The sequence below is a fragment of the Lynx canadensis genome, chromosome A1, assembly GCF_007474595.2.
Source record: "Lynx canadensis isolate LIC74 chromosome A1, mLynCan4.pri.v2, whole genome shotgun sequence".
NCBI classification, from domain to species: Eukaryota; Metazoa; Chordata; class Mammalia; order Carnivora; family Felidae; genus Lynx; species Lynx canadensis.
Genome location: NC_044303.2, coordinates 128,709,817 through 128,722,948, shown reverse-complemented (window position 1 = coordinate 128,722,948; position 13,132 = coordinate 128,709,817). Strand labels below are relative to the sequence as shown.

Sequence of the window (13,132 nt, the reverse complement as noted above, 5' to 3'; positions counted from 1 at the left end):
TTTAACACCTTTTTATTGATTCTCCCATGACTAGGCATCATACCAAAGTTCCTTCATACTAATGAGCTTTTGAGCTACCCCTTGGAGAATCAGCTGCTTCTGTGAGCATTCTCTAAGGCAGCCCTTTCAGTGCAAGTGATGATGGGAAATAGTTTGTACTTTGCCAATATTTTTGTAACAGTAGATATATCATTGCATGATTTTATATGAACTTGATTTTTTTAAAATTATTTCAGATCTTTTTTGTTCTGCGTAAGAAAAATAGCCAAGTGACTTTCCTGCATGTCTTCCATCATACCATCATGCCATGGACCTGGTGGTTTGGAGTCAAATTTGCTGCAGGTAGCCAAGGGAGATTCGGGATCATGTGTAATGAGCGATTACATTTTTGTATATTGTAAACACAAATTCTGTCCTGAAATGTGATTTAGAAGAAACTCAAAACATCAAAGAATTAATTTGGTCAAACTTCTGACTTTCATTATTACCTGAAACATAAACTTTTAACCTAGATCCCTCCTCCACCCTCCCCTCTTTAGATACACATGACTTTTAGCTATAGTCTTCTACTCATATCCTTTAGTTGTTTTGTTTGGATTTTACTCTTTCCCCAGATAGTTCTTTTAAATGTCATTAACTAAATAAAAACAAAAAAAAAATGGTACATGCTTTAATTTCATAGATATATAGATAAATACTCCTAATTGTTTCCAGGAAGTTAGAATGTTGATCTCAAGTTCTAGTCTTTTTTGCATTCACATTTCATCCTCTACCAATTCTGTAAAGATGTGTCAAATTGTGGTTGTCTAAACTTTGTTAAACATCCCACCATATTAAAGGATATTATTTTAATATTTCTTGAAGTTAAAAGTACTTTAAAACAAAAGCTTGGCAAACAGATTCTTGTTCGTTTCGTTTTCATTTTATGCTTCTGAACATCTAGAATCGGAAAAAACAGATTAAGTAATTTTACCCTCTCATAAAGTATTAAATAAATGATACACCCAAGGATATACACGTATTAGCAAAAATTGGTTGGGAGATTTATTTACGTGAGTTTATTAAATTTAAGAAGTCTTCGAGTTAGATAATACTTTAAAATTTCTGCAAATAGCTCACCTCTATTATGCATTCTGACTTTGTATGACTAAAAAGAGAAACCACAATTGAGGAACTCTTCTTTGAGTTTTAGAGTCTGTAGGCATAGGGAAAAATCTGCATATCTTGTAACAGGAGAGGGTATGAATAAGCTAGTGGCATGAAAGAGATACCAGAACCTAGAGAAGCCAGAAGGCTGTCTCTACTATGGCCTTTGGGCATCAGATTTTCCAATATGTGAAGTATTTCCTTGCCCCAAACTGGCATTTATGTGTCACAGATTTTTAAAAAGTGAAAGTCACTGTTTTTCCTTATAATGTATGTAAAAATGTAACTCATTATAATAAGATAGTCTCTTCTGTGTCCATTTCATAAATCAAGGATAGCTATCTTACTTAGTCTCCATTATTATACTTAACTTCATATGTTTTTGTTTTGTCTCACATGCATATCAGTTCTTTGAATAGGATTTTCATTGACATTTCATTTGTGTTGGCCAAAAATTAAAAAATACCATCCATTAATAAAATGGTTATGAATTCTTGTGTATATATAATTGCGAAATTCAAATGATATCAAGGGACATTTAGCTCATCTTCTCTTTTCAGCAGTTTGACTCCAAAATTATCAGAAATAGGTATTTATTTTATTTTAAAGTATGCTAGCAAAAGTTCTTTCACACCCTTATAATTTATTTATGCAGATTTCTTCTCTGAGACTAGAATGTTACATCACAACACTGAAAAATAAATATAAATTTAAAAAAGATTGGGAGGAAGTACCTCAAAATACAGTGATTTAGAAATAGTGCACAAAAAGTGGTTTCCCTCTCCACCTTTATCCTTCTCTGTTTTTTCTAAGTTGAATATCTATTGGTTCTATAATGGAGAAAATGGACTTTATTTGAAGAACAGAGTTGAGCAGTTTTTTCCTAGATTATCTAGAGTGATTTTTTTGAATTTTTAAAAAAATGTATTTAAATCCAAGTTAGTTAACATATAGTGTAATACTGATTTCAGGAGTAGAATTGAGTGATTCATCACCTACATAGAACACCCAGGCTCATCCCAACAAGTGTCCTCCTTAATGTCCATCACCCATTTATCCTATCTCCCCACTCAGCACCCGTCCAGCAATCCTCAGTTTGTTCTCTGTATTTAAGAGTCTCTTATGGTTTGCCTCCCTCTCTCTTTTTATCTTATTTTTCCTTCCCTTCTCTTATGTTCATCTGTTTTGTTTCTTAAATTCCACATATGAGTGAAATCATATTTATCTCTCTCTAACTTATTTCACTTTAGGATAATACATTCTAGTTCCATCTATGTTGTTAAAAGTGGCAAGATTTCATTCTTTTTGATTGCCAAGTAATATTTTGGTATATATATATATATATGTATATATATATATGTATATATATATATATGTATATATATATATATATACACACACACACACACACACATATATACATACACACACACACACACACACACACACACACACACACATACACACACCATATCTTTACCCATTCATTGGTTGGTGGATATTTGGGCTCTTTCCATAATTGGGCTGTTGTGATAGTCCTGCTATAAACATTGGGGTGCATGTGCCCCTTCGAATTAGCATTTTTTTATCCTTTGGATAAATACCTCTAGTAGTACAATTGCTGGGTTATAGGGTAGTTTTATTTTTAATTTTTTGAGCAACCTCCATACTGTTTTTCAGAGTGGCTGTACCAGTTTGCATTCCCACCAGCAGTGGAAGTGTTCCCCTTTCTCCACATCCTTGCCAACATCTGTTGTTTCCTGAGTTGTTAATTTTAGCCATGCTGACAGGTGTCAGGTGGTATCTCATTGTGGTTTTGATTTGTATTTCCCTGATGATGAGTGATGTGGAACATCTTTGCGCATGTCTGTTAGCCATCTGGATATCTTCTTTCAAAAAGTGTGTGTTTGTGTCTTTTGCACATTTCTTCACTGGATTATTTGAGTTTGATAAATTCTTTATAGATTTTGGATACTAACCCTTTATCTGATATGTCATTTGCAAATATCTTCTCCCATTCTGTCTGTTGCCTTTTACTTTTGTTGATTGTTTCCTTCGCTGTACAGAAGCTTTTTATCTTGATGAGGTCCCAATAGTTCATTTTTGCTTTTGTTTCCCTTGCCTCTGGAGACATGTCTAGTAAGAAGTTGCTGCAGCCAAGGTTAAAGAGGTTGTTTTCTCCTCTGGGATTTTGATGGTTTTGTGTCTTACATTTAGGTCTTTTATCCATTTTGAGTTTATTTTTGTATATGGTGTAAGAAAAGGGTTTCAGATTCATTCTGCATGTCGCCGTCCAGTTTTCCCACTACCATTTGCTGAAGAGACTGTCTTTTTTCCATTGGATATTCTTACCTGCATTGTCAAAGATTAGTCAGCCATACATTTGTAGGTCCATTTCTGGCTTCTCTGTTCTGTTCCTTTGATCTGTGTTTCTGTTTTTGTGCCATTACATACCGTCTTGATGATTACAGCTTTGTAATATAGCTTGAAGTCCAGAATTACGATGCCTCCAGCTTTAGTTTTCTTTTTTTTAGTATTACTTTGGCTATTTGGGACCTTTTCTTGTTCCATCCAAATTTTGGAATTGTTTGTTCTAGCTCTGTGAAGAATGTTGGGTTTTTTTTGATAGGGATGGCATTGACTACGTAGATTGCTTTGAGTAGTATCGACATTTTAACAATATTTGTTCTTCCAATCCATGAGCGTGGAATGTTTTTACAGTTCTTTGTGTCTTCTACAATTTCTTTCATAAGCTTTCTGTGGTTTTCAACGTATAGATCTTTTCCCTCTTTAGTTAAGTTTATTTCTAGTTATTTTATGGTTTTGGTGCTATTGTAATTGAGATCGATTCCTTGATTTCTCCTTCTGCTACATTATTTGTGTATAGAAATGTCATAGATTTCTGTACATTGGTTTTATATCCTGCTACTTTGCTGAATTCGTATATTAGTTCTAGCAGTTTTTTGGGTGAGCCCTTTTCTAAAGTGTATCTTTGAAGGGGAGCCTGGGTGGCTAAGTCCGTTAAGCGTCCGACTTCGGCTCAAGTCATGATCTCACATTTCATGAGTTCAAGCCCTGCATCGGGCTCTGTGCTGACAGCTCAGAGCCTAGAGCCTGCTTCGGATTCTGTGTCTCCCCCTCTCTCTGCCCCTCCCCTGCTTGTGCTCTCTCTCTGTCTCTCAAAAAAATGAATCAATGTTAAAAAAAAATAATAATAATAAATAAATAAATAAATAAATAAATAAATAACAAATCACAGATTTTTTAAAAAGTGTATCTTTGAGTCCATTGATAGGCTTCCATTTCTAAACAAGTATTGCTTTTGATAATGAAATTTTAAAAAAGAAATTCCTGTTTTTCAATGTTACCCTATTTATGGACATTGAACACTTTGTAGTGGGTTCGTTGTCCACACCTTAATCCCCCTTCTGCTTTACAAAATGCAAATACTTTCTTCTCTTTTATGCGTTCCCTAAGTTGGCATTTCCATTCAGTCTTGCATGTGGAATTTAGTAAACACTTGTACACCTATATCTACTTAGTGACAAGTACAGTGATAAGAGCTGAGATACTTCCAGAAATGTGGTTTGGCATTGACTTTCATTCCTAGAATGAAACTGTTCAGTTTAAACTGTTCTTTCAAAAACTTGAGCACAGCTGATCTCTATCTAGTATTTAATTTCCTGTTTGCCTGTTGTACACTTCTCTGGCATAACAGCAATCCAATTTTTCTTTGGAATATGATAAAACGTTTCTCTGGCAGGTTTTTATATTCATTATGCACATATTCCCTTCCAGAGATATGGAGAGCTGTGATAATTACCCAGGTGATTCCTTTATTTTTCTAATCCAAAGGAATAAAATGTGATGGCACTAACTGTAATTCATTCTGAGATGTTAGCTTTTCAAAACTATTGTTGTAAAGAAGAAAGCAAGCTTAGAAAATACTTTATTAGGAAAGCCTTCCAAGAAAATAAGTTAATTTTGATGGCTGATTTTGATGAGTAACCCTTACTAAACACTGTTAATTACGTTAGTGCTTTATTAAATTCCTGTCCATGGGATCCTCATTTTAGGACATTTAAATGGTGAAAGATTCTGAATGGAAAATAGTCTTCTAACAAAAAATGGGAGAGGTGTCTTAATGAGAAAGGCTCTGATGTAGATTGTTAATCAAAGGTGAAATAGGTTTCCTGTGTGTTTGTATAATCAGGAGACACAAATGGAATTGAGAAGTATTTGGCATATGCCTGTTAAGCAGCTTGACTCCTAACCTATCAGAAATAGACAACTATTATATTTTTAAATCACCTCAGAAAAGGTGTTTTCACACCACTATAATTTATTTATTCAAGTTTATTTTGGGAAAAAAGACTAACCTAAATGTAAATAATAAAAGGTGGGAGGTTGTTGATAAGCTGCATTAATTCAGTTTCTTCTGACTTGAAATTTATGATAATTAAAGAATTGGCTGAAATTTTATTTACTCTAGTAAGGGAAAGTTTATGAAGCATAGTAGAGCAGAAATGAGGCATGGGGGAAGTATTTAAATTACTCAAAAATATTTATTTTATTTAAAAAAGGTTAAAGGAATACTTTAGCAGTGGTAGTATCCAGAAGTATCTAAAATTTCTGTGATTATGAGTGATTATTAAGTCATTAGTTTCTACTATGCAACAATTTTTGTTTTGCTTTAAAATTTCTGGAATACATAATGCTTATGAATTTGGTCCTTTTTCTAGTGTAATTGTTCCACATTTGTGAGGTTTCGTTTTATTTCTGGAATTAAAGAATACTGGAATAGGGGCACATAAATGGCTCACTTGATTAAGTGTCTGACTCTTGGTTTTGGCTCAGGTCATCATCTCACAGTTTGTTGGTTCAAGCCCCACGTGAGGCTCTGCACTATCAGTGCAGAACCTGTTTGGGATTCTCTATCTCTCTCTCTCTCTTTCTTTCCGCCCCTCCCCCATTCATGCTGTCTCTGTTTCTCTCGAAAACAAACTAAAAAAAAAAAAAAAAAGTAATGGAATAAAGAAAGTGGAATATTTTCGAGAAAAAATTTAAATCTCAGATCAGCATCACTAAGCTGAATCAGGCTATACATAAAGAATGCAGCTTCTTCTAGATGGTCCGTCTTAGGAAAGATGCCAGGGAAGAGTGTTTTTTTCATTTTTTGCCCCTACTATCAGCTCATCACCTTGTTACCCCTTCCACTACTACAGGTCCAGCTAAAGACAATTGAAATGATCTTTGCTTCTGTTCTCCAAGGATTTTTTGCTTCAACTCTAACTTGAATAGGACCAGTAGGAGATATAGTGGTTAGAAGAAGAAAACCAAGATAAGAAGGCACAATTGATAATAATCAAATGGAAGCGGTAATCAAAGATGACTTAACAATTAATAAATGTTTATTTTGGAAAAACAATTATTTTTAAATAACTAAGGCAAACCTAGCTTAGCCTACTGATGAAAGCCAGTGGTTTTACTGCCAAAGTTTTGTAGCACAGGAGAATGGATTGTGATGAATTCATACAGTATAATACTATAATACTGCACAGAAGTAAGAAAGCAAACTACTAATATACATAGCAACATGGATAAATTCTTAAAAACATTATGTTGATTGAAAGAAAGTAGGCTTGGGGCACCTGGGTGGCTCGGTCGGTTAAACGTCCGACTTCGGCTCAGGTCATGATCTCACGGCTTGTGAGTTCGAGCCCTGTGTCGGGCTCTGTGCTGACAGCTCGGAACCTGGAGTCTGCTTAGGATTCCATGTCTCCCTCTCTCTCTGCCCCTAACCCACTCGCATTCTGTCTCTGTCTCTCTCAAAAATAAATAAACATTAAAAAAAAGAAGGTAGTCTCAAAATCTGTTGTATAATTCTATTTATATGAAGTTTAATAAAAGGCAGAACTATAGTTTTAGCATAAAGGTTACTTTGGGAGGGGTATATTCTTGGAAGGGGGACATAGGAATGTATGTGATGTTGGAAATAGTCTATCTAGACTTTGGTGATGGTTATGTGGGGTGTATACCTATGTAAAAAAATCATCAAATTATACACTTAAGATTAATGTATTTGTGTACATATGTCAACCCTCACTAAAAAAAATGAATTTGATTACTATTATTTAGCATATACCACGTTAAAAAAGTAACACAACTTAATTTGTTAAAGTATATCCAAATTATAAGACCATCTTAAGGTTAAGATATAACAATAGACATGCTAATTTATTTTTAAAGTTTTGCATTTTGTATTTTACTGAATGAATGTATTATCCAGTTCCCTCTAATTTAGTAGCTGTTTAACAAGATTTATGTTTTGGATGCATTTCTTTCTACTAAAATTAAAGAAATATTTATTCTAAAAATCTCAATTTAGACAAAATGAGTCTCATTTTAAGGAACAGTACCCCCATTTTATAATAATTTTATTTTCCAGGTGGTTTGGGAACTTTCCATGCCTTTCTAAATACAGCTGTACATGTAGTTATGTATTCATACTATGGGCTATCTGCATTGGGACCAGCCTTCCAGAAGTATTTGTGGTGGAAAAAATATTTGACATCATTACAGCTTGTGAGTAATTAATTTTCTTTAAAATCAGATACAAAACTAAATTGCAGTCATTCCTCTTCCCTATGAACCAGGATAGTAACTAAATAAAGAACAAAAGTTACAAAACAATAGGGATATAGTGTGTCTGGCTCCTATATTCCATCCCGTCCTTATCCTTTTCCTGTAGTTTAAACTTTCGTCAAGAACTGTGTTGAAAATGAAGTGTATTTGGTAGCCGAGAAGCTCAGTTGAACCATAATGTGTATCTTTATGCCATCTTTATACTATTTCTGCTTTTATATTAAATAAATATAGTTATGATCAAGATAATCTCAAAGTTATTTGAACCACAGTAGGCATAATATTAAATTAGAAGTTAGAAATTCCATATTCTAGATCTAAATGACTTTGAGGGAGGGAATGTAACTTTGAGAGCATTAAAGATGTAGAGTGATGGTATAATAAATATACTGACAAAGTTGACAACACTCTAAATAACCAAGTATAAGGAAATAGTGAAATAAATTATTTTAATTCTTACTTTGGGATATTATGAAATCAAGAAAATTATTCACAATTGTTTTCTTTTTAAGAATTTTTTTCTGACTGTAAAGTAATATATGCTCATTGCAGAGAAATTAAAACATCTAAATAGCTTGTCTTTTCTATACTTATATATGTACACTTGTGTGATTTGCATTATACTGCATATACAACTTTATATTGGGCTTTTTGCACTTAACATTACTCTTAAATGTTGTAAAAAATGTTTAATAATGGGGCAAACTATTCATATAGAAAAAAGAATAGACATTTGTTATTACTATTTCAAACATGTTGTTATACACAAACACACCTACATCGAATGTTGAGGGTGTCACTTAAGCTTCCTAAGGTTTCATCTTCTTGTCTGAAAAATGAGAGGGATAGCTACTGCACAGGAATGTCATAAAAGTTCATTCAGATAAGGCAAGGAAAGTTGATGATGATAATAAAAGAAACTGTGTGAAAATCTTAACGATGGTAACAACTGGATAGTTATAGGTAATTGTTAATTTATTTGTATGGATAAACGTTTACTTTTCTAAAATTCCCTCAGAACTCATGTTGCCTTTTAATCAGGAGAAGAAAGCTATCCAAAAAATCTGAACATTAGCCTGGAAGTGTTCCTCTTTAGACTGTGTATAATGTTCTGGGACAAAGAGCCCTTGGGCGTCACTAGAACGGTGATCAGTAATGTTTCACTCCTTACAGATTTTCTCCTGCCATTGGCAGGATATATTTTTATCTATGACTGTGGATGACAGGTGGCGGACATAAGGACTCAGAGATGCTTTGGCTCCTACAAAATTGCTGGGGCTGTAATTAGAATGTTTGTAGTTCCCCAAAATTGAAATACCTTGTCTAACAGCAAGACAGAATATTTGAATTGAAATTATTTTAGAAATAGTAAGACCATAAGATAGTGGTTCCTTGTGCATTTCCTCAGTCGAGGACTCAAGTCAGAGACGTGCCAAGAAAACCTGCTCTGATGGTCCTTCCTCTGGGTACAAAAGGCCTCTTGCACCTCACAGCTCCAGGGCATTTACATGGGGCCCCGCTCGAGTTATAGAGTTTGGCAGGACTGCATAGTGGTTCCCAATCCCAGTCTGGATTCTGACACTGTCCTACCCACTCTCACATCCATGGAGGGCAGATAGATTTAAAGATAAAATTCCCTACCCAGCAGTACACTAGATGTGGTTGGAGAGTGTTTAAAAGTAAGCAGCCAAAGAATGCATTAGATAATTGCTCCATTGTGACTTCATATCTGAATAATATTTTTCATTCTTTCATCTCTTAGGCCCAGTTCATTATTGTCACTATCCACATAGGCCAGTTCTTTTTCATGGAGGATTGCAAGTACCAGTTTCCAGTCTTTCTGTACATCATTATGAGTTATGGGTGCATCTTTCTGCTGCTCTTTCTCCATTTTTGGTACCGTGCTTACACCAAAGGTCAGAGGCTGCCCAAAACTGTGAAAAATGGAGTCTGCAAAAACAAAGACCACTGAAATGCAAACACAACACGAATCTATGAATGAGACTGGTATCTTACTTCCCTTGACAATCAAGAGCTATTTCCATGTGAAGTGCATTTTGTATATTTTTCAAAACCAAGAGCTTGTATTTTTATGATAAGTTATTGGGGTTTCTGATATTTGAGAGCCCAAAGCTCCCAGATAACAGACCTCTGATAATTAGAGCCTAAAGCAGCAGTTTTCAGCAGCTTTTAAATCTAATCTAAAGGTTTTATTTAATACATTTTGTTATAGTGAAAGGAGGATATGAAACAGTATAGTACTTTTCAAAGAAGTCCGGTATAGATGAGAAAATATCGTTAGATATTTTGAGCATGGACAGAGATCTATGCCATACAATAGATTCCTTCTGCCAGGTCTGAAAACCTCTAACTGTGGGCGCTGGCTTTGTTGCTTGTTGATTATATTCAGAAGAGTATATATACCCTGGAGTTAAACTCCCATTCTAAAGAGCTAACACTGGTGAACATGAAGTGAATTTTGATAAGTCGTTATTTCATACCACTAACAATTTTTAATGGATCTCTTTTGAAGCTGCCACCAGTTTTGCTGATAGGACTTCCCACAGCACTTTTGTTGTATCAACTGTTCAAAAGCAACAGTCATTTTGGTTAGTACATTGATGCACTTGACACTAAGTTTACGTTAATATTTTGAAAACAAGGTGATTTGTTCTGTGGCTTGATTAACACTGTGCTATTACTGTTTTGCAGTTAACTTTATATATTTCTGGAAAGAGGTGAAATACTTCTGGAAAAGTATTCTGTAGTTCAATGGGAAAAATCGGTTTTCTCTTGTATTGTAATGTCACTTTCTCATGTTGTCCTGGTTTAAAGGATCATCTTGGTTAAATGTGTATTGGTTAGATGTGTGAACGTTCACATCATTGGCACACTGCAGGTACCCTTACTCATAAGTGATTTTAGACCACCTGTTATTCCCAGTTTCCAGAGATGGGTTGCAGTCATGAGTAAAGAAGCCCGAGGCAAATGGTGGCACAGAAGTTCTCCAGGGAATTTTTGGTTCTGGAGGCTTTCTTAATAAAGAGAGAAAGAGAACTTGTTTAATAGTTGTTATAGATACAGTGCATGGGAAAATGTTTCCCAGAAGTATGAATTCTTCAATAGCCTGGGTTTCTTTTTTTTCAAACCTATAAACTCTATAATGAAGACCTGAAATTCATTTTGCCTACGTTTGTTTCTTCACGGATATTACTTCCTAAAATTCTCTTGTTCTTACTTTTTCTTGGTGGCAAACCCAAACTACTGGTCGATAGAGTTTTGCCCCAGAAACAATGATATTTGCACATTTCTGAATTTCTCCCTATTTTTTTCTTTTTTGTTATATTTATAGTTGAATTTGAAGGACTGCCTATGCCTGTATGACTTTAAACAATTAGTACTTATGGGATGGGCCTCAGTTGTGTAACACAGTGCTAGCATTGTACAGCAAACCTGAATTTTTCCTCACTGTAAGCTCCTGTAGTTCAGTTTGTCCCCCCAGGCCACTAATCTATACCATGGCCTCTTCTCTTAAACTTGCCAGGTTTACACTTGCCTTTAAATGACCTTTACTGATTTCACTTGCTTATAATTTGAGAAGATGAGAGCTGATAAATGGGGGAAATAACTTATTTTTCTTCAATAAAGAACAAAGGACAGAAAGCAGAGCTAAAGGAGCAGCTATAATTTATTTCTCTGAGGGCCTCAGGATTCCTTCAGTGTTTTCCTGTTTGGACTCTTCATATCCAACCTGTGCTAAAAAGAGACCATGTAGTAGGTACTGTTACACATGCACACAATTCCCAAGGACCCAAGTAGGGAAAAGACCAAAAGGAAGCACAAATACAAGACGAAACAGGAGGGTTTGGTTTTCATAATACTTTCCATCCTGCATTGTACAACCTCTCCTAACCTGCCTATAGTCTTTAAAATGTTTGACTTGCCAGAGAACTAACAGAAACATGTGATGGAACTGGGTTCTAAATTATGAGAATAGAAGTGGAGAGCTGGGATGTTACATGAAGAGAAATCACAGCTAGCAGAAGTATCCTCCATGGAAACATCAGTAGGTCAAAATGAGTATCACTGGATATAGGATTTGCATGGACAATGTTTTATTAAAGCACTCTGTAGGTCACATAGAGTTTCTTTTGGGGTTTCATCCACTTTTCAAGACTTCATTGCCTTTGGGTTTACTTACCTAACAAATAAAGAGGCCAGTTACAAAATCTGGCTTATGACATGAAGCTCTATGAATCCTTGAAAACCTATGTCTGTATTATAAATCAATACAAATACATAATTTTAAATATCTATTTACAGCCTAAATGGAGTTGAATTCTTAATTAAGTGGACTACATTGTACTTAAATTATAAAATTATGAGTTTAAATTTTCTCAGTTATCATTTCTGTTAAATTGTTAAAGACTATGGAAAATTCTGTGGATATTGTCAAAGTTTGTGCATGTGTGTGTCTTTTATTTTGGAATTTAAATGCATATGTTTGCATGGGAAGATGGTTTTATTCCTGAATATTCATTTAACCAAAGCATTTTACACATTGGTTGCCCACTTGCTATATTCAGAGCCTCTGCTAGATATGAGAGTGATACAAAGATGCCTCTGACATAGTTGGAGCCTCCTGAAACTTATAGACTGATGGAGGAAATTATGTAACCAGGCAGCTAGGTGCCATATGAATGAAAGTTGCTCACTTAGAAAGCAGGGGAGGCTACATGAAGGAATTAGAACTTGAGTTGTGTGTTTAAGGTGTACAGATTGCAAAATGGGTGGTGGGCTAGTGGGCAAGGTATTATAAGTAAAAAGAAGTAACAAATCAACCTGACACAAACAAAGAAAAACAGCAAGAACAAAGCATGGCCCTGGGTAAGGAAAGTGTAGGGAATGGCTAAAAGACCAAAGCAGAGGAGGATTTTTTGCAGGTGAAACAGAGAGATGAGTCCAGAAAGGGAAACGAGGTCAGAGCTTGGGGCCCACGTGGCTGTGACATCTGGGCTTGATTCTCCAGGAAAATGAGAGCATTCAGCGTTTTTTGAGGGAGGTGAGGTTTAATCATAGTGGTACCTTAAGAGTCATCTGGTGGGGCGGGGTGGAGTGGCAGCTTTAGATGCTAAGGAGAGAGATAAATTGGTTGATTAAGGGTGAGGGGAGGATAGCCAGCATGTGTGACCAGAAAGAAAGGCAGATGTGAGAGAGCTTCTGAAGGGAGAGTTTCATCTAGGCTGACCATGGATGGGATGGGTAGCAGGGTCCAAGGAAGCTGTGTGGTGGTGTGGAAAGTGGTCTGAAACTGAAGCCATGGGGCATGGATGTTAGATGC

The 13,132-nt window shown here is 35.3% G+C and overlaps 1 protein-coding gene across 4 annotated transcripts in view; it reads left to right on the top strand.

The window, feature by feature from the left end:
* The window catches only part of ELOVL7 (ELOVL fatty acid elongase 7), a 73,898-nt gene extending 61,650 nt beyond the window's left edge, over positions 1-12,248 (top strand). For all 4 annotated transcript variants that reach the window (XM_030321563.1, XM_030321571.2, XM_030321579.1 and 1 more), the window contains 3 exons: positions 237-342; positions 7,595-7,731; positions 9,554-12,248. In XM_030321563.1, coding sequence (XP_030177423.1) covers positions 237-342; positions 7,595-7,731; positions 9,554-9,763 — 453 coding nt within the window. In that variant the 3' untranslated portion in view covers positions 9,764-12,248. The remainder of the gene's footprint in view (positions 1-236; positions 343-7,594; positions 7,732-9,553) is intronic.
* The last annotated feature ends 884 nt before the right edge of the window (positions 12,249-13,132 follow it).